At 32.0% G+C, this 19,925-nt stretch overlaps 1 protein-coding gene across 1 annotated transcript; it reads right to left on the reverse strand.

Annotated features, from left to right (window-relative positions):
• Positions 1 to 16,821: 16,821 nt before the first annotated feature.
• LOC126885253 (fork head domain transcription factor slp2-like) lies at positions 16,822 to 19,616 on the reverse strand. The gene is made up of 2 exons (XM_050651734.1): positions 19,009 to 19,616; positions 16,822 to 18,187 (listed from the first exon to the last, which is right to left on the reverse strand). The coding sequence occupies exons 1-2, from the start codon at positions 19,538 to 19,540 to the stop codon at positions 17,727 to 17,729; spliced, it is 993 nt and encodes a 330-aa protein (XP_050507691.1). The 5' UTR covers positions 19,541 to 19,616; the 3' UTR covers positions 16,822 to 17,726.
• Between the last annotated feature and the right edge of the window lie 309 nt (positions 19,617 to 19,925).

Consider the following 19,925-nt stretch of genomic DNA (forward strand, 5'->3'; position numbering starts at 1 on the left):
CGTGATACAAATTTCAAAGCGATCCATTCAATTGTTTAAATTTTATTCAAATTGTTTATCCCAGAGAGCTTTTTTTGCAATAACATAAGTCAAAAAAAAAAAAGGTTTCAGAACGATTCTACAGGTGTCAAATGAAATAGGATGAGCCAAACTTTCAAAATGGTTAAAAAAAAGTGAATAAAAAATGTATTTATTAGTAATAAATATTTATGCAAAAGTATCGTAAATTTTTCCTTATAACTTGTTGATTAACTTTTTTCAAAAAAATCTATTTTTTACCGTGTTTTAGGTGCACAACTACCAAGTAAGGTTATGTATGTGATAATTGATGAAAAATTGTAATAAATATATATAATTTATTAAATAAAAAAATTAAAAGTTATAAGTAACAAAAAATTAAGCATTAATAGCTTTTGCATAATTATTTATTACTAATAAATGCATTTTTTTATTCACTTTTTTAAACCAATTTGAAAATTTAGCTTAGTCTTACTGTTTTCCATTAATTTGAAGAAAGAAAAAGGAAAAAGGCCATTTTTTGACAGTGAATTGTTTATAAATAAAAATGGCCGCCAGATCCATTTTTGAGGTTATATTAAATTGGTGCAACATACGTTGTAAATTATCTTCACTTTGAGAGTGAATATAGCAGATTATTTTAAGTTGTTTGGTATTCTTTTTGAATTCATACTTTTTTGTCATTTCATCCACGATCAGTTTAAAAATGGAGGAATCAGGGAATCTCCCTATCTTATCCTATTGCCAGCTTCAATTGGATCATTAATATTTTGTATTTTGACAACGACATCCAATTTGGACGTCGAAACGTTAATAAAATATTTTTTTTACTTAAATTGTGGCTTATTTCCCATTTAGAATAATTGATTTCAATTAGGTCAGTTAGTTCTTCTCCTACTTTTACTTTTATTGTGTTGTTCTGGTAGATATTTTCGATCGTTTTAGTTAGTCCCAGATATATCTCATCCAGAGGTATCTTATACGTATAAAAATACATAACGTCCTTGAATTTGTACCTGTATAATGTCTTCGTAAGGTCCACGAAACATAGGTATACCGGTTTGTTGTCTTCTTAATGTCCACGAAACATAAATATGCCTAATGATTTTTCTTAAACTTACCTCATTATAAATAATATAACGTCGGTTCCCGGCCTAAAATCATGTTGTTCTTCTGCTAATGCTCTAATTTCATTCAGTTTGTTTGTTATCACTTTGGTTGTTAATTTTAATATTGCTTTAATAAACTAATTCCTCACTAATTCTTCGGGTTCGACACTTGTCTCCCTTTTTGAAGAGAGGTATTAGGATGGTTGATCTCCATTCTTGTGATAATCAGTTTTGTTCTATTATTTTTTGTATTAGTTTTAACAGTTGTTTGACCAGATCTTGTCCTCCGTAGGTACTTTAGGAGCGCATTCTGTTCTCTTCTGGTGATTTTCTTTTTTTTATTCCTTTAAAGCTTCCTTTACCACTCCCACCTCAATGTTTATTTCTTCGTTTGTCGTCACTTCAGGTGTTACTGGTTTATTATCGCTACCTTCAGCAAATAGAGATAGAAAGTAGTCTGCCCCTGTTTCCTTCTGAATGTGTTTCGTTTTTATTAGTTCGTTTATCTCTTTTCTTTGACCTCTGACCATTTTCCATATTTATTTTTGTGTTCCGTAGAAATCGTGTTCCATCTGTTTTGAGAAGCTCTTAGGTAACATTATTTTTGGGTAATTTTACATTGTTTATGGCCATCTTTCATTTATATCTGTCATAATTTATTTTTAATCTAACTACATAGTAACCAAATCATTTACTTTGAATACTGTAATAAAAGAATTACTTGGACTTTGTCAAGATACTCATCTAATGTTGATTTTTGGCAATGCATTAGCCTTCCTAGGCGAAGCATTAAAGCAATAAAATCGGCCTTACCTCCGAAAAAAAAACGACAAGATCTTAATAATTCTTTTTGCATTCGATTCGTGAATGCGACAGGAAACTTTGTGACCCCGAGCCATGAAATAATATTGCAAAACTGCATACAAAAAATGCATTCTTGAAGTGCATCTTAAACAGACAATAAAAAAAATTTAGAACTCGTCAATTATCGGCGGAAATGAGTGCAATTATGTTACTCGGGGATTTTTGGGGTCGCTGAAAACGAATATGATGTCGAAAGTGATCTCTGGAGTACCTGGTGCCCAGGGTACCTACTGTTTACCTCGTCTTGTAGAGTTTTTGGCAAATTCATTAAAAAATTAGTCAAAAATCATTACTTGGGGGGTTTTTGGGGTCGCTAACGATGAATATGACATCGGAAGTGATTTCCGGAGTACCTGGTGCCCAGAGTACCTACTGTTTACCTTGTCTTGTGGAGTTTTCGGCAAAAAATGTATTAAAAGATTAGTCAAAAATTATTACTCGGAGGGTTTTTGTGTCGTTGACGACGAATGTGACATCGGAAGTGTTCTACGGAGTACCTGGTACCCAAAGTACCTACTGTTTACCTCGTTTTCTGGAGTTTTCGGCAAATTCATTAAAAAATTAGTCAAAAATCATTAGTCACGAGATAAACAGTAGGTACCATGGGTACCAGGTACTCCGTAGATCACTTCCGATGTCATATTCGTCGTCAGCGATCCAAAAACCCCAAGTAATGATTTTTGTCTAATTTTTTAATGAATTTGCCGAAAACTCCAGAAGTAGGTACCCTGGGCGCCAGGTATTCCGGAGATCACTTCTGAAGTCATATTCGTCGTTAGCGATCCCAAAACCCCCGAGTAATTATTTTTGACTAATTTTTTAATAAATTTTTTGCCGAAAACTCCAGGTAAAACTCTGTCCAAAGACGAGGTAAACAGTAGGTATACTGGGCACCAGGTACTCCGGAAATCACTTCCGATGTCATATTCGTCGTTAGCGATCCCAAAACCCCCGAGTAATTATTTTTGACTAATTTTTTAATAAATTTTTTGCCGAAAACTCCACAAGACGAGATAAACTAACAGTAGGTACCCTGGGAACCAGGTACTGCGGAGATCACTATCGACATCACATTCGTTTTCAGCGACCCCAAAATGCCCCGAGTAACAAAATTGGACTCATTTTCGTCGATAATTGGCGAGTTCTGAATTTTTTTTATTGTCTGTTTGAGATGCACTTTAAGAATGCACTTTTTGTATGCAGTTTTTCAATATTATATCATGGCTCGGGGTCACAAAGTTTCCTGGCGCATTCACGAATCGAATGCAAAATAATTATTAAGATCCGCCTTGTCGTTTCTTTTTGGGAGGTTCAGTGCTTTCTTGCTTCGTTAGGTTTAAATTTTGGTTCAAACTGCTTTGCAAAATGTTTGCCTTTTACAAATTGTTACGAGCTCATTAAAATGTAAGATAATGTGTTATTTAAATTTAATTATACCTATTTTACGACCTGCATGATAATAACAACCTTTTTCTACAACCGTGTTAAAATAGTTATTTATGAAACAGTTCGTGAAGTATGCTTTTTGCGAACGCACGCGATATTTAGAGCACGAGCGACAACGGAGCGAGTGCTATACATCGCGTAAGTTCGCAAAAAGTACTTCACGCACAGTTTCATACAATATTTTATCTACTCTTCGATAAACAAATAAAAAAACTGTAACTCTCCATCACTGGAATTGATTTCTATTCTACAATTTTTAGAACTTTGACATTTAAAAATCCTAACTACTTTCAAACCACAAAACTGTCAAAAATTTTGTTGTAAGTCATTGCTCATATTGTCATCACCATGACAACGCGAAAGTTAACGATATTTGATTATATGAAAGTGTGCCAAAAAACCCATTGAAAGTGTGCGAAAAAGTAAATCCCATTTAAAATACATTGTTACTTCACGCACACTTTAAATCCTTCACGCACTACTATCTATAATGCCAGTTTTCACAAACTAAAAACTTATACATAATTAGACAATTTATCTACTCTATGTCATATTATGTATAAGTTTTTAGTTTGTGAAAACTGTCATTATAGATAGCAGTGCGTGAAGGATTTAAAGTGTGCGTGAAGTAACAATGTATTTTAAATGTGATTTACTTTTTCGCACTGTTTGTAACTTTCGCGTTATCATGGTGGTGACAATATAAGCAATGAATTACAACAATAGTTTTGACAGTTTTGTGGTTTGAAAGTAGTTAGAATTTTTAAATGTCAAAGTTCTAAAAATTGTAGAATAGAAATGAATTCCAGTGTCGAAGAGTTACAGCTTTTTTATTTGTTTATCGTAGATAAAATATTGTATGAAACTGTGCGTGAAGTACTTTTTGCGAGCTTACGCGATTTATAGCACTCGCTTCGTTGTCGCTCGTGCTCTAAAAATCGCGTGCGTTCGCAAAAAACATACTTCACAAACTGTTTCATAAATAACTATTTTAGCACTCCATAGGAGCGTTAAAAATGCTATTTTAAAGCACTGGTGCTTTAACATTTTTAAGGCACTGCAGTTAAAAGTGAATTGTCAAATTGTATAACGTCAAAATATTTATATTTCATTTATTAACATTAATATTAATAGTACAACTTGCGCAATTTAAAAAAGGTGGTTTAAAAGGTTTTTTAAAATTTAACTTAAACTGCATTTTTAACAAGTTTGTAGAAAAAAATTATTAAAATTTATTAGAATATACAACAATAAAAGTAGATGTTATTATTCTATAGTTGTTATGATTTACGTATTGACAATATAGGCAGTTTTGATGTAATGTCAAGAAAAATATAATAATGGAATGTCAGTCAAGTTCAAGTAAAAGTTTTTGTAGATATTGTCCTGTAATTGAGAATGAATAAATTATAATTGTTGATATATAAGACGTTTGTAGAAAAAATATTGTGTGATATACGTGTTAAAAAGTACATTTTTAAGTCACTCATGTGAATTGCAGAATTCGCTTTGCTCATTCTGCAAACTTTCACATGCGTGCCTTAAAATTGTACTTTTAACACTTATATCATAAATAACAACTACTTAAAACATTTAAATACAATATAACCTGCAATTTTACATAAATATAATACAATTTTACACAATTTTATAATAATTACATAATTTTACAATATAATATCTACAATTCTACATAAATATAACCTCCAATGCATAAAAATCTAGTCGTTCCTAATCTTTCCGTTAATTGATTTTTTAATATTTTCATAAAATTACCTCTTCAAACTCTACTCTCCTTCAACAACTTCATTTTCAAACGATTTTAAGAAAGGAAGCGAATTCGATATGTAAGGCGAGTCTAAGAAACATCTAATTTCTCTTTTATGGCAAGGTAGCCATAGTTCTTAATTAAATTTAACCGAAAAGACCTACTAAATTAAGTTTCTGCACCAAATTTCTAGGAACTTCAATATTTTCTGAAAATAAAGAAAACTAACCGATGTGCCGATACCTATCAGCTTGTCGGCATTTTTAATTATGTCATAAACTTTATGACTTTATTCAGCTTAACCTTAAGAAGCTATAAAATTTCACAAATTGAGGTTGTCGTCCTTGTAACGTTTCGACCGCACTGATTTTCTATGGTTGGTCAGATTGAATAGTAGGTATTTATGAAAAGTAGCCTTATTACCCGTTATAAACTTTATAAGCCAAAGCAAAAAGCTTCCGAAAATAGATGAAATAGCGACACGCTATGAAAAATATAAACAAATAACACGATCGTATTATCCAATGAAACAATTATTGCTCATTCCCAAAAGTTGGTGCTACTATATATGTGGTCTACCGTTGCGTTTATAAAAGAATAAATAGGAAACATTGTTATTTTAATTTTACAAATAATCCCTTTTTATATCTCTATTTACTATGTTAATCTCTATTTACTATTTTACTTGAGAATAAGCCAATTTTGCGGCTTATTCTCAACAAAAGTAAAGTAGGTATATTGAAATGACAACATATTAATTTGCAAAATCAACATAATAATTCTTGTGATTTATGCGTTTTATTCACTTTGTAAAGATTTTTTTGCTGGCACTGTATACCTATAGTCCGTCCGCTATAACTTTCCCATGCGGTACGATTCATTTTCAATCAAATGAAGTCAAAACAGAAAGTGAAACGTACGCCGATGTGTGTAGTATATAGTATACAATACAGTATACAAAATGTATATACACATCGACGTTCGTTTCAATTTATGTTTTGACTTAATTTGATTGAAAATGAATCGTACCGCATGGGAAAAGTTATAGCGGATGGACCATACCTATCTGTGTGGCTAAACAATACCATAATCTTTTTAATATTTTCTCTGCAGAATAATGTAGTGTGGGCTTGCACACTAGAATAAAAAATTTTACAAAGTGAATAAAGCGCGTAAATCAGAAAAATTATTATATCAATTATTCTACAAATCAATAGGTAGAGGAACTGGTCCGAATGTCCGAATATGGGCCCCTCGTTTGTTTTTTATTGAAACTTGCTTATTATATTTTGATAATACTGTTTAAATGTCATGTATACATGCTATAAGACCTTAGCAATAAAACTGCTTACTATGTATTTTTTATTATAAAGCTTATTTATTTTACAGGTAATAATATGAAGTGGGGCATATTTTTCTAACCAGGCCAGGCTGTCTGAAATATGGGCACCATTAAAAAACTATCAAAATTTTCTTTTGACAACAAAAATACAACATAACTTAGCCAACAATTCATGCTTAAGGAATAATAAATATCTCTGAAAAATAAAATAAAATTATTTATAAAAATCGCAAACGTAGATAAGAGTCTCTTTCTGCTCCGGAACACTGTTCATGTGCCCAGAGATTGCACATTAAACATTGAACCAGTTTCTTCTCCATTATCTAGTATCATCAGAAAACTGTTTTTTACATACATAATAGACATGTGGCTCCACTGCTTTCAGGAGATTACTGTCCTATCTGCGCTATGTCAAGGTCTTCATCAGCGGGCAAAAATTCCTCTTTATCTTCTTCATCCGAACTGAATTTGGTTTTGTTTTTTCTCTTGGATTTCTTTATATTTTCCCCTATTAGCTTCCCCTTTCCTTCCTTTATCTTTACATTTTCTTTTAATTTAACTGAAAATACTGTTCTTTTTTCCTTCCCTTCTTTTGATTGTCTTATATTCTCAATTGATAATTTATATACGGAGATAAAGTTATAACTTGAGAACCAAGAAGTTTTCCTTCCTCTTGAAAACGCTCGGTTCGTAACTGAAGGGGCAGCTGAATAAACGAATGGACTGATGAATATTTTTGAACAATGTTCTGGCATACTTAGTTGTTGCGTTCGCTGTGTTCCTTAATGGTCGATCTGGGTCTTTAGAATAACTTGGTCCTCGATCTTCTGAAGGAACTGCTATATTTTCTAAAGAAATCGTTTCTGCAAGGTGACCTGTCAATCCTTCCAAATAAATTCCAGTCGAGTTACAAGTTTTTTCAGATTCAAGTTTCTCAGCACCGAAATCAGCATCAGAAAAAATGGTTATATTTATTGGCCCTAGTCCTGTTACTTTAAACCCATTCTTAGCTTCTGCCGTCTGACATTTCAGAAAGGCTTTTTCCAATAGTTCTTCTAGATCTAGATCAATGCGGGCGGTCTGAATATGAGCCCCTAGCCCATATTTACGTCACACAAGGGGCCCATATTTCAAAATATGTACGTTCAAGAAAAATATTAGCTTATGATTTTGTAATTACTTTTTGGTCATAATCTACATTAACACCCTTTTCTTCCCTCTTTCTGTCGCACAAGCAAAATATATCAATTCCGAAATAATGTCCATAAACACAAATATCACTTTATATTAACTTACCCAATAAAATTTTTTCAAGAGTCAAAATCAAACGGTCTACACTGTGTAACAACAACATATGCACTGGTGGAGAAATCTGTAAATATATGACAAGAGAGGGGCCCTCTAGTATATTTGGGCATTTTCTAACAGATAGTACTACTTGTTTCCTAGATAGTGTGGTGGCCCATAATACATAGCCCATATTCGGACCAGTTCCTCTATACTCTGTCATATCAGTCTAAGTTTTTCAACCTAATAAAAATATTTTTAAATAAAATATTTTTAAAAGATTTTTAATTGAAAAACTTATTAGTCCATTTCCCTGGTGACACCTCCAACGCTTCTACAATATGCAAGCCAAATGGATGCTGCAGTGAAGACAAAAGGGAAGGAATTCTACACTATGCAATTCACAACCCCCGTCTGCAGCGTGGTAAAGTTCCAACGGAAAATGGACCTAGTTACTCTATAGGAGTAATACTAATATAAAAATAAAAATGTATACCATTTTTATTCAGTTGCAATGCGAAACCAAAACCGTCTTAATTTTTACTTAGATTAGAGAGTGCAGCCAGCACTCTTATCGACGATTTCACCTCTTGTTAGAGGCTCTTCAGAGAATGCATAGGCTGCTTTCTCTAATCCTTGCAAAAATATTTCGAAATATTAGTCCCCCACTGCAACTGACGTGAAGGTAGTAGGTGCGTAGCGGCATCTGCTAAATGAAAGTCTTTTTTCAACCTAATAAAAATATTTTTAAATAAAATATTTTTAAAAGATTTCAAAAGATTTTAAAAGATATCAGTTGCAGTGGGGGACTAATATTTCGAAAGATTTTTGCAAGGATTAGAGAAAGCAGCCTATACATTCTCTGAAGAGCCTCTAACAAGAGGTGAAATCGTCGATAAGAGTGCTGGCTGCACTCTCTAATCTAAGTAAAAATTAAGACGGTTTTGGTTTCGCATTGCAACTGAATAAAAATGGTATACATTTTTATTTCTGTCATATCAATTTATTGTGTTGATTTGGAACAAGCCACAAAATTGGCTTATTCCCAACTAAAATAGTAAATAGAGATATAATAAAGGATTATTTGTAAAATTAAAATAATAATTCTTATTTATGCGCTTAAAAATTCGACGTAGACCGCATACTGTAGCATCCAAAAGGGTGTGTATATCCACCAATGTAAAAATCCATAACAAACAATAAAACCAAAATGTACAGAAATACAGGGTGAGGCAGATAAAAGTCCTATTAGAAATATCTCGAGAACTAAAGGAACTAGAATCATGAAAATTGGAATGAAGCGGTTTTGAAGAGTGATCTCTTTAATGAAAATATTTTCATCGATTTGCTACATCCGGTTATACCGGAAGTGGCTTATAACTTCGTTTTTTTAAATGGAACATCCTGTATATTTTTACAGTTTTGGATTCTCCTGAATGTCTTCTTTCTTAAAATATGAGGTTTTGTAATGTTATACAGGGTAGTTTAAAAGATAATTACGTTTTTTTTCTTAATTTCTCAGCAACATTCACACCCTGTAGAATTGTAGTAGTTTGACATCAAAAACTCTATTAATGTTCAAATGATTTTTAATATAGTCTACTATTGTTAAAAATTGTTAGTATAGCTAAATGTTGAATTGTACTATACAGGGTTGGTCGAAACTCGGAAAGAGTATTTTCTGAGTTTTCTTAAATGGAACACCCTATATTTTATTATCGTAATGAAATGATATTTTATGCTACTTTTTTATTTTTTAAGCATTCCCTATACCTAACTGCTTTAATTTGTGAGTTATTGGTGATTCAAGCCAAACATTAATTTCAACAAAAAATACGTGAAATTTTATTAGGTTGGCCGTGAAAATATTCAATCAAAAATAATTTTTCGGAAATAAATACATATTGATCTTCACTGATCTTTAAAATTGCCAATAATAGTTGAGCTATCAAAATACCTACGTAGTTAACATTCTTGGCGCGATTAACAATTAAGCACAAATTAAAGCATTTAGGTATAGGAAATGCTTAAGAAATAAAAAAGTACAATAAAATGTATTTTCATTGCAATACTAAAATACAGGAACACAGGGTGTTCCATTTAAAAAAATTCAGAAAATCCTCATTCCGAGTTTCGACCAACCCTGTATACTAAAATTTAACATTTAGCTATACTAATAATTTTTAATAATAGTAGACTATATTAAAAATCATTTTAACATAAATAGAGTTTTTGGCATCCAACTACTACAATTCTACAGGGTGTGAAAGTTGCTACGAAATTAATAAAAGAACGTAATTAGCTTTTAAACTACCCTGTATAACATTACAAAATCGCATATTTTAAGAAAGAAGACATCGAGTAGAATCTAAAAATGTAAAAATACACAGGGTGTCCCATTTAAAAAAACGAAGTTTTAAGCAACTTCCGGTATAACCGGAAGTGGCAAATTGATGAAAATATTTTCATTAAATAGATCACTCTTCAAAACTCCTTCATTCCAATTTTCATGATTCTGTTGCCCTTAGTTCTCTAAATATTTCTAATAGGCCAGTTATCTGCCTCACCCTATATACAAAAAGGTAATAGGTCTGGATCTGGATCCCGCGTATGAAAAAAAAGGTGATTGATAGCAAGCTGAAAATTTGTTAATAGCTTAAGTGTGTCTAGTCGAACAAACTTTGATATATGGGAACACTGGAACAGGGGAAGTTTTAATTGTGGAACAGGTTAAAAATTTGGAACGGTCAGACCACGAAAACGTCACATGTATTTTGTCCGACAAAACTTCCAATTGATTTGTTACCCTTTCATTAAACTCTCATGCAAAAATCAGACTGCTATTTATCACCTGTCATAATTCCTGTCATTTGACGTTTTATACGTGTTCCACTCATTATAATGCCCATTTGGTGATAAATAGCAGCCTAATTTTTTTTTGAGAGTTTAATGAAAGGGTAACAAATCAATTGGAAGTTCTGTCGGACAAAATACGTGATTTTTTGGTGGTCTGACCGTTCCAAATTTTTAACCTGTTCCACAATTAAAATTTCCCCTGTTCCAGTGTTCCTATATATCAAAGTTTGTCCGACTAGACACCCTTAAGCTGTTAACAAATTTTCAGCTTGCTCTTAATCAACTTTTTTTTCATACGCGGGATTCAGACTATAAAGATTTACGAAAGTAGCGTATTTCTACACATAGGTACCTATTCTAAAATATCATCATATTTTAAAATCATATTTGGGATTATTACTCCAGTTATCAGAGTCGAAAATGCAACTGAAACTCTAAAAATTATACGTGAATTTTGTTGAGGATGTCAATTTTGGGGCCCCAACAGAGAGAATTTTTGTAAGTGAGATTTTAGTTAAAAAGGTTGCTAGGTAAAATAGGTAGTTAATATGTAGTTAACCTTCGGATGACCAAGTGGGGGAAATTGTGACCCCAGCGTATGTTTTTCTTTAATAAATTCAAAAGAATTTTCAATTTTTAACTCATTATTTTTTTATTTGACTTTAATATCATTCTAGATACCCTCATATTTTGAAATAAAAAAAATTCCCTATATTTTACGAATAAAAAATATATTCTGAAGTTGATGTTTAGTAAAATACCGTCTATTATGTGTAATTCCAAGTAGTTTTACGCTAATGACGTCGACTTTGCAAAGTAACAAGACACTTACTCAACACACACACTACACATGACACTAATACTCATGTTGTGACTAGCTGAATGACATAAAGTCCATGCCATAAAAAAAAATTTAAAAAAAAAATACCTCATTTTTTTGTTTATTGTCATTTTTGACATTTTTGACCTGGGGTCATTTTTGCCCCCTTGGTCATCCGTGTAACAAAAAAAGGTTGGTCATCGGAAGGTTAAACAAGGGTGCGTACTAAGTTTGTCGTTATCAAGGAACCAACCAAGGGAAATGAAAACCACAAAAATATATCAAATTAAAATAAATGAGTTCTTTCTCATGTTTTACAGTTAATAAGCCATACAGAGTGCAACAGCCAAATGGAATAAATCCGATAACAACTAAATGGGAGTGTGTTAAGAAAACGCTGGGATACGTGGATTTGTAATTTTTGGTTGCATATTGTTTGCAACAAAATCTTCTCATACAGTACATACAGGATGTGTCATACAACAATGGCCTATACCAAACGTCTTATTCTAAATTAATACAACATTCTACTAAGTATATGATATTTAATTTGTGGATTGCTTCGAATATTCTAAATATACCTATCGCATGTAATACCTATCTACAACATCCAGTACCGGTAGTTATTTTTCTCTTTTTTATATTTCCAGTTCTAGCTTGTTTTATATTATTTCGTTATGTCCAGTAGTTAGTAAATATTAGAATATTTTTTCTATTTAGTATTATTTGTCTCTTTTTTTTAAACTTTGAAATATCCATTGTTATCAAAAGCTATTTGAGTAACTGGATCTGCCTAGCGTTCTTTATAGTCCATTTACTCACGGTTTTTACTTCAAATACAATTTGGCATACACATAGCTAACAATGCTAACATTTCAAAGAAAAAAAGTGATATTGTGCCGATGTGTGCCTTTGTCTTGGGGGTGAATTTCACTCCTTCTCGAGGGTATGAGAAAATATACGTTCAAAGTAAGTCCGGAAGTGTATAAACTGATTAAATATATTAAGAACTTTTGTTGTATAAAGTTTTTTCACTAAGTCAATACTTTTCGAGATATTTGCGAGTGAATATGTTAATTTTTCAACAAAAAAATCAAGTTATTAGACGGTTTTTCGCAAATAACTCAAAAAGAAAGTATTTTATCGAAAAAGCATTCTTAGCGAAGATATAGCTTATAGAAAAAGATACAGAGCTTACAGCTTTTTTTAGCTTTTTAAAGCGTATACCTTATAAAAAAAGTGAAAAAAAATGGTATACCGATGTGTGAGGTCTGTAGTCTGTAGATCCAGTCGAAGCAGAGTTATAGCTAATGAAACTCATCACAACTTTTTTAAAGTGTTTAAGACAACCTTTATTTTTGTTTTTTTTTTAAGTTCCTAGCATCAAAAGTAAGCAAGTTATAATAAATTTGGACCCTTTGTTTTTGGTTAAAAATATCGTGAAAATCACCCCCTAATTAATATCTTAAATGAAATTAATCGTTAACGCTTCACAAGTTACTCTACTTATGTATTGTTTAATAAATATATCATTTATAGTAAATTTCATTTGTTCAAAGTGCTTTTTTAAAATTTTAGTAATTCTAAAGTAAAATTTTTAATTATGAAAAAATGTCTCTTTTTTAAAATAACTTAAAAATTATTAGTGATACGAAAAATCTTCAGGGGTAAAAAAATGTAGGTTTGGCTTTTTTGAATATTTCGTATTGTTTGTGTTTCTGGAGGACAAAAATTGGTTAAGATATGGCTGTTCAAAATTGGCATACACTCGTGACTATGTATTGACTTATTCAAGTCCTTTCAACTACAGCTGTTTCAAAAATAAGCACTTTGAACCGATAAAACTTACAGTACAGATCATAAATATAAAAAATACATAAGTAAAGTAACTTGTAAAGCGGTAACGATTAATTTCATTTTGGATGCTAATTAAAGGGGTTATTTTCACGATTTTTTTAACAAAAAAAAAGGAATCAACCTTATTTTGAGCGTAACTTGCTACTTGTTTATTTTTGAAGCCAAAAACCTTTGTTAAAAAACAAGAAAAAAGCTTTGTTTAAACACCTTAAAAAAGTTGTGATGAGTTTTCCCCGAAAAGAGCTTTATTTTTTGGTTCTTTTACGTTGAAATATTCGATTAGAAAATGGAAGAATAAGAACCTATTTTCCAGTAGATACAACCCTGCTTCTACTAGGTCTATGGACCTCGTAGATACATATGTACACCATGTTTTTCACTTTCTAATAAGCTATATTATTGCTAGGAATGCTTTTTTCGTAAAAGTACCTACTTACTTTTTGACATATTTGCGAAAAGCTGTTTTTTGTTGAAAAATAAAGATATTCGCAAAGTATTGACTTGTTGAAAAACTCTATAGAACAAAAATTTCTTAGAATTAGTTAGTTTATCCACTTCCAGACTTATCTTGAACGTATGTTTATTCATCTCCGGTGAATAAACACGGGGTGAAACTCACCCCCGGAAAAAAGCACACATCGGGACAATATCACTTTTTTTCTTTGACATGTTACTTTACCTATGTGCTATGTGTATGCCAAATTTCATGGCAATCTAAGCTGTTTTTTTTTGCAATATTTTACCGTGAGGGAATGGACTATTAGGTATCCATTTTCTGTATTTTGTTCCAATTAAGATACCTAATAATGTAATAATTATTTGGTTCCTGATTATTTTTTCCATCTTAAGGTGACTTTCAGGTGAAAGTTTGTATTTATGGTTGGCTGGTATCTTCTTTAGGATGCTGATGTATGTATCCTTTTTTCGTGTAGATTTCGTTTCAGTACGATCCAAAATTATTATCACCATAGGTGGCTCTGAACGACAGAGATAGCTATACAGTGCATGTCTATTCTTAATTCAGATATAGATAGACCTACTTTCCAGCGTTTCCAGTTTACGTCAACTTTGCAGTGTAGGTACGTCAATTTAACAAGAAAAGTTAGGTTATGTAGAGATGTTGGTGGTGGACATATACTTATAGCATCTTGTTTGATTTTATTTACAGTGGAACCCCGATAACCCGGAAGTCCGGCTAACCCGGATCGATTTTCATCAGGTAAAATAAAAATGTTTTCTCTTTGACTGAGATTTTTTACCAAGAAATAAACAATAATGTATACAACTGTATGTAATTTAGATGTACTGGACATAAGTATTTCAATTTTTTGGCAATTATAATTAAGTTTATCTGTAAGAGTACCGTATTTTATTAATTTTTACCATATTCTCCGGCTAACCCGGATCGGCCGCGGTCCCGATTAATCCGACTTATGGAGGTTCCACTGTATTATTGTTATCTACTTATAATGTTGTTAATTCTTTTTATTTGCGATTAAAGTTCTGTGTAAGGTTTTGACTGATTTTTTATGTTTTATAATGTTATAAACCAATGATATAAATTCAGATTAAAACAAGACATACGTAATTTTTTGCAGGACTAGCTTTGATCCCAAAATTGTGGATCGCTCGTTATGTTTGCTTAAAGTGAAATCATTTAACACCGACCTCATGTCTCATTAGTTTTAATACATTTACATAATATGTACACATTATGTATAGTCCGTCCGCTACAACTTTTCCCATGCGGTACGATTCATTTTCAATAAAATTAAGTCAAAACATAAATTTAAACGAACGTCGATGTGTATACATTTTGTATACTTACGGTGACCATATATTTTTAAAGAAAAAAAAGTACAAAAAAAAAACAAAAGTGTATTAAAAACGCAAAATGTATCTTTTTATTGGACAAACATAATTTTTGTCAATAAAAATAAATAAACTATGTAGCTAAACACAAAAAATTATATTAATTAAATTAAACATAACATATTATATTAACTTTAAAAAGGTTAGAAGCCTGTAATTAAAAGTTTTTAGATGAGGGACCTGGAATAGCCTCATCTTCTTCTGGTTTTTTATACCATTCATATTTTTCTGAACTTAAAATTAATTTAAGAAGGTCCGGCTTCGACTGAAGTAAATGAAACATTTCATTACAAGTCTCATCAAAATTTGCGTACACCTGCATCGCTGTCTTGAGAGTGGAGATGGACATTTGTGACTTTTCCGACGTCCAATAATTATTTATTACAGAAAATAAACGCCCGACAGCTGCACTAGTACCCGGAAGACAAAACATAAATTCGCATAATATTTGTAAGTTTTTCAGTTTGAATTGATCTACACACTTAAAAACTTCAAGCCATCGGTCCTGACTATTTTTTTCTTCTCTGTTCCACTCAGCAATTTTTTCACTTGTAGCCACGTCTTTCAAAATTCCCAATTCGTCAAAGAGTTGATCTTATGATCTTCATTTAAAATGGTTGCCTTGATATACAGTTTAAAAGCTTCAAAAGAACAGCAAACATCGTTCCATGTTATTTCATTTCTTAAATCTATTCATTTGAATAGTTTGAACTCATGAAGATTTGTACTCCAGTTTTCTAGGTAGGTTACACATTTTGTGTAAAAATGTCTCACTTGTGTACTGAAGTTTTCAGTAGCGGCTTGCCCGTCTTCAAGTTTACCAAGACATTCTCTCACTTTAAGCGGCAAAAATAATGCGTCCAACCGATGTTGTAATTTGTTTTTAAGATTAAAAAATAATCTTGGGCAGCATCTGCCGCATTTATTTTATCACCTTCTACTTTCAGAATGGCTTCATGAAACTGCAATGGCAGTAGCATTAGCAGCGGCAGCGCGAGTGAGCTATTTACACGTTCACGCTGCCCACTTCCCTGTCCAACAGGACTGAGTATAAATGCTTTAATTATAAATGATAAAAATATTAATTTTTTTAGAAAAAATAAGTACATTTGCGTGTCCTTAGAAATGTTTTAAAGTACCTACATTAGAACAATATTTAAAAATAAGTACTGTCCTACTTAAATAAGTACATATGGTCACCGTATGTATACTGTACTACACACATCGGCGTACGTTTCACTTTCTGTTTTGACTTAATGTGATTGAAAATGAATCGTACCGCATGGGAAAAGTTATAGCGGATGGACTATATGCAATCCAAAAGTTATTACATTTATTAAGTGACTACTTTCAATTGCTTGCTATGTGCATTTCGATATTCTTTTTTACTTAACTGTAAGTTTTGTATAAAAAGTTTAATATGTTTTGTTTTTTCTTTTTCAACCAAAAATATTCATTGAAAAATTAAAATTGAACTAAAAAAATGTTTATTCCTACTCTGTTCTTCATCTCTAGGCCTAGATTAATTTATTGGACACTATGTACCTAACTAAATTATACCTATCTAAATAAAAGAAAAAAATGGTTATTTGATATAGTTTATTCTTTTCAATAAGTAATAGATAATTTAATACTGTACAATTTACTTACAACTAACATCACAAGAGAAATGTACTATATTACAACTATTTACAGATACTACAAAAATCTTCAATTTAATTGGACGTGTCATAGAGATCAAAATATGTAAAAAGTAAGATGACTACGTTTAAGAGCGTAGACGCAAAATTTCGGGCCAATGCTTTTTAACTTCATTAATTTTTTTCGAATCCTGAAAAAACTAATAAATATTTTTGAAAAATTTAAACGCAGAAAGAATCATTACATTATTACCGAGACAGCAAGTCTCTTAGAATAAACAAAAAGTTTCTTCTGAATAAGATATTTGAAATTAAAAATCATACATTTTCTCTTTTTTTTTCACTCGTGTAGCTTATTAAAACAAACATTATAGAAGTTTTCAGGGAGTTTCCGCCCTCGGTAATAATGTAATCTTTCATTCTGCGTTTAAATTTTTTAAAAATACTTATTAGTTTTCTCAGGATTTGAAAAAAAATGAATGCATTTAAAAAGCATTGGAACGAAATGTTGCGCTTACGTTCTTAACTAATTAGTCGAATATTAAATATTTGATTTATAAACATCAATATAGCTGAAAATATAAATATAGGTACTGTAGTTGTACTGTTGACAGTTATTTTGGTGAAACAACATAGGAAATATTAATAAATTTATAGGCTACATACCTAACTTTTTGAATGCATGAATTGTGTATCCTACGTACCTATTAAAGCTAAAATGTGATACTCACATAAAGTTTTGTACATAAAAACGTCTATGAGAAAGACAGACAAATGTCCAAGTCAAAAAAGAACCAGCCTTTTCTAAATTGTGTAATGTTCATTTTCTAAGTGATTCAAAATATTCTCAACTATGCCTAGACATCACAGCCACTGGTTTAAACAATGTGTCCGGACTGGTTCTAGGTTCTGGTGAGCTGGAACTGCTCGTAGGTGATAACGCCATTTGGTGATGCGCTAACATACTAGGCGGAGGAGGCAGCCTAAAGCTACTGTACAGATCCAAAGGTTGTCTGAAGAAGTCAACACTAGGTGCTGCCCCGAGTAACCTTTCCATACTAAAAGGTTGTGGACCAGGCTGTGGTTGTACTGGAGATGGCCTCAGGACGGTTGGTATGGCCGTACTACCCATAGTTGCTATATACGGGTGGTACCTTTGGTAAGCTGCTGCTAGAAGTGCCGGAGATGGAGGATAGAATCCTGGATACATCGGTTGTAAGGGTGAGTACATGGATAATGTTCGCTTGTAAGCTGCTAGACGGGACCTGGAAGCTGCGGTTGACCTGCGACGAAGCTTTCCAGTGGTTCCTGTAAAGAAAACGTATTTTTAGACCTAAGAAAGTTGTTTTCTTTTTATATTAAAACTAAACATGTCCATATAAGTATTTAAAAGCAAACATTTTTTTATGAAAATATAGCAAAAATATTTCTATGTGATACATGTTAAACATTAACGTTTAATACCTATAGAAAAATGATTTTTTTCTAATAAACTGCTTAGGTAAAGAAAAAAGCGCATAGAAAAAAAATATATCTATAATATTGCTATTGACTTGAAATATATTAATTTGTATAGCAATATTTAATAACAATGTCATCATTTTTTCATTTGAAAAAAAATTAAAGTAGGTAGCTATATATTAGGTACCTTTCAAATATTTTATCTGTAGGAGCAAAAATAATATGCGCTTTAAATGAACTACATAAAAGCTTAACTATGAAAATTGGAATAAGACAACGAAAATTTCATCTGACGTTGAGTTATTTGGTCAAACTTTTACAGGTAGCTTATACATTATATTCGTCAAGATCAAAAGAAGTTGTAGGTATTTACCTGCCATAAAGAGAAGAAAGTTTATAAATGAAAATCTGTTGAGTAATAGCATCATCAAAACGAAATACAGAAAGGCAATAAATCAAAATAAGGTGTTAGAAAAGAATTATAAATTTCTAAAGAATGGAACATTTCCAAAAAATTGAGGTAGGTAGGTATTTGAATAATGATCTCGCTAGAATTATGTATGGAAAAATAATGGAAAGGTACTATTTAAGAAGCTGGTAAATATAAACATTTAAGTCCATTTTTCATCATATTATCAGTTTAATTAATATAAATAAACAATGCCTACCTCCAATAAAAACGTCTTCAGCTGAAGGGTCCAACATCCAGTAGTTTCCTTTTCCGGGGTCATCATAATGCCTTGGAACCTTAACAAAACACTTATTCAAACTCAAATTGTGCCTTATGGAATTTTGCCAGCCTTGTTTATTTTCTCTGTAGTATGGAAAGTTGCACATTATGTATTCGTAAATACCATTCAGAGTCAATCTCTTTTCAGGACTATTTCTAATGGCCATCATAATCAAAGCGTTGTAACTGTACGGTGGCTTTTCTTTAGATTTCTTATCCTCGGAAGATTTTTCTTCTGATTTTGAGCAGTCTACCACAGGAGAATCGTCGTCATCACCAGTAACGTCCAGATCACAATCAGAATCGCTCAAATCAGTTTCTGATATCGGAGTTGGACTTGGCGTCTGCTGTGGACTCTTTGGGGCCTCTAAAGCTGTTTCAGGAAGTATCGAACTAATTGAAAAAGATGATTTTAAAGGTGTACGAGCCATTGTAGGTACTATCAACACTGTGTCTTCTCTTTTCACCATATTTTAAATTTAATCACAATTCTAATCACTCGACTACTACACAACCTCTCGCCAACGATTGCAGTTAAAAACTAACTCGGATAATGCAACCAGTTTGGATCGTAGGGTATAAATATCTCCAACACACCAGCCAATAGCAACTGGCCAATGACTGTTGCGGAATGTAACTAGCACGCCTCTGGGGGAGGGGCCTCCGCCTATGTTGACGGTAGGGATTTCTTGATGTATTAACTTGTTTGCTGACATTTAGGGTGTTTCTCTGTTTGTTTTGTAAATTTTCTGGTAACATTTGGTAACACTGCATGGTGTCTGTTTGATAAGTAATGCGGGCTATTCTCTTGTCGTTGAGATGTATTCTTTACCAACATTCAGCTGGCTGGTACAT

This window comes from Diabrotica virgifera, chromosome 5, assembly GCF_917563875.1.
Source record: "Diabrotica virgifera virgifera chromosome 5, PGI_DIABVI_V3a".
NCBI classification, from domain to species: domain Eukaryota; kingdom Metazoa; phylum Arthropoda; class Insecta; order Coleoptera; family Chrysomelidae; genus Diabrotica; species Diabrotica virgifera.

Bases quoted from the DNA above. Each gene is read 5' to 3' on its own strand.
- LOC126885253 (XM_050651734.1), bottom strand. From the start codon at position 19,540: ATGGTGAAAAGAGAAGACACAGTGTTGATAGTACCTACAATGGCTCGT. The intron at 18,188-19,008 runs GTAGGCATTGTT...TTTTCTTTACAG, and splicing joins TGAAGACGTTTTTATTGGAG to GAACCACTGGAAAGCTTCGT.